The 2,475-nt window shown below is 40.2% G+C and overlaps 1 protein-coding gene across 1 annotated transcript; it reads right to left on the bottom strand.

The window, feature by feature from the left end:
* Positions 1 to 1,002: 1,002 nt before the first annotated feature.
* Positions 1,003 to 1,980, bottom strand: MC3R (melanocortin 3 receptor). Its single transcript, XM_009903187.1, has one exon. The coding sequence runs from the start codon at positions 1,978 to 1,980 to the stop codon at positions 1,003 to 1,005; it is 978 nt and encodes a 325-aa protein (XP_009901489.1).
* Between the last annotated feature and the right edge of the window lie 495 nt (positions 1,981 to 2,475).

The raw sequence follows: 2,475 nt of genomic DNA, 5'->3' as shown, positions 1-2,475 counted from the left end.
TAGCTTGCTTGTGTCCAGTGCAGGAGTGTCTATCCACTGAACTCACTGTAAAGCTCTTTTCAAGGGTAAAGAGACTGACCCATGCCACATATTTCTCAGTGCATAGAAATCCTATCTGCCATGCAGGTCTTCTTTCTTTCAGGTATCTAATTTAGCCAAATGAATAGCTCTAAAGACTGCATCAGCTTATGCACTAATCCAAATTCAAAGTGCTTTACATTTTAGCTACTCCTATGTTCAGACCTGTGCATTCTACAAAATTCTCTTAGGATGGGTCTCACTGGTGACAACAAACACTACATTCATCAGTGCATTCTAGTAAATGCCTTCTTCATGAGAGTCATTTCTGTCAGGCAGCTGTTTAAAGTCACTCTGTCACAGATACAGCAGCTGTTTCTTTTCACTTAACTGATCTCTACTGAAAGAATATTTCACTGTGAGATGCATTTTTACTCTCACCCTTCAAATTTTTTCCTCAGGTTGCTTTATAGCAAGCAGCATAAATGTCAAACTATTCTTCTAATAAGAGGTGAAGGCATGTGTAGAGCAATGCTGTTACCTGTTGGTGTTTTGATTTGTCTTGCAAGTGGATTGCTTTCAGCAGAGGTTACTAATGGAATCTTTTAGAAACAGGTGTTGATAGTGGCAGAGAGATAAAGCAACAGGTACAAATGAATGGTAGAGAGAGTGTCACTTCAGTCTCTGTAGGGTAGTATTCCCTTTCAGGATTAATTTTTTCCCCCAGTATATTTCTTAAGCTATTTTGTAAGCCACTCTGCATTTCTTTCTGTTATAACTATTTAAATAATTTCAAATCATTTGGTTCAATCTGATTCTAATTTTGAAAATTATTAATGAAGGCACAAAGTAGAAGGCAATTTTTTCTTCCTTGTGCCCTTCCTTCAAGCACTGCTTTTAAAGTGGAGCTGCTGTGTATCTAGGTATATGTATATATTCATATACCTACAGTCTCCTCTCTGTTCCCCACAGAAAGCCTGATGCTTACAGCATGCACTGTCCCACACTCATGCCATAACAGCAGCACATGATTTCTTTGAAAGTCTTTCTCATCTCCAGACTCCGGAAAGCATAAATGAGTGGATCAATTACTGAGTTGCACATTATCAGGACCAGATAGGTATTGAAGTGTGAAGTGTAGCAGACACAGTATGGATTCATCGGGCAAGAAATGATGAGAATGAGGTGAAGGAAGAAAGGTGCCCAGCAAACAATGAAGACACCGAGTAATATAGTGATGGTGACAGCTCCCTTCATACAGGTCCGCTGGTAGGGCACCCCGTCCGCAGGCAGGGCTGCAATCCGCTTAACGTGCAGGCGTGCAAACAAGAACATGTGCACATAAAGGGAGGCCATGAGAAAGAGCATGGTAAAGAACATGGTGATGAGACAGACAATGACAGTTTTGCTTTCTGAGTAGGCAATGAATATGATGCCACAGATGATACAAGCAATCCAAATCACCACAATCAGCATTAAAGCTTTCTTCACAGTCATGATGCTGTGGTAACGGAGAGCATAGAAAATAGTTATGTACCTGTCAATGGCTATAACCAAGAGGTTGCAAATTGAGGCTACCAAAGAAATACAAATCATTGAGTCAAAAACATTGTCCATATGCTGAATAAAGTGGTCATCAATGATCAAATAGCCGTTGCTCAGGATTGCAATCATGATAGTCTCCAAAGCATTTGACATGCTCACTAACATGTCTGCCACAGCCAAGCTACAAAGAAAGAAATACATGGGAGAATGTAGGTTTCCATTCTTCAGCACTGCAAGAATGACAAGGATGTTTTCCAGGAGGCTGATGATCCCTAAAGTCAAGAAGACCTCAGCTTTTATGAAGACCTGCTCACAAAATCCACTGCCACTTCTGGTGTTCAGAATTGAGTTATTGAAGTCTTCTGTGACATTAAGCAGCACAGGCTGAAATGAAAATGCAGAGTGTGTGGTGTTCATTGTCAGGCAAGGAGTTCAATTCACAAGTGATTAAGGACCTGATAGAGCACAGGTTACAAAACAGAAAAAAAGAGAAAAGAAGTCTTTCCAGGTTGTTGCTGTACACATGAGATGGAATCAAGCAGGACTTTTCTTTAGTCACTTTTACAAGTAGAAACATAAAATCTGCATTTACAGGGAGTTGTGTGTCAGTCACAGGCTGCTCTTCTCTTTTATAAAAATGTGAGCTTCAAGTCTTGCAGACATCCAACAGTTTTATCTGAAGAGAAAGATCATCATCAACACATTGCTGGCTCTAGCTCTCCTGATGGTTAAAAGCAGAGAGTTTTTTCATCTGCTATTGTCTGCTGAGGCCAGTACAGGTTTGTTGCCAGTATGTTGCAGCTCAGCGAAGTATCTCTTGTTATTTCAGTAGCAAGGAAGGAAAAGAGAACTAAAGGATTTATACACACATGAAAGAAAAAAACCAACTCCTACTTAATCCTCCGTGCAGAG

The sequence above is a fragment of the Dryobates pubescens genome, chromosome 26, assembly GCF_014839835.1.
Source record: "Dryobates pubescens isolate bDryPub1 chromosome 26, bDryPub1.pri, whole genome shotgun sequence".
Taxonomy (NCBI): domain Eukaryota; kingdom Metazoa; phylum Chordata; class Aves; order Piciformes; family Picidae; genus Dryobates; species Dryobates pubescens.
Note: the sequence above shows the minus strand (reverse complement) of the source record. Positions and strands in the feature narration are given on the sequence as shown.

Excerpts from the sequence above, each read along its gene's own strand:
- MC3R (XM_009903187.1), bottom strand. The coding sequence starts at position 1,980 with ATGAACACCACACACTCTGCATTTTCATTTCAGCCTGTGCTGCTTAAT.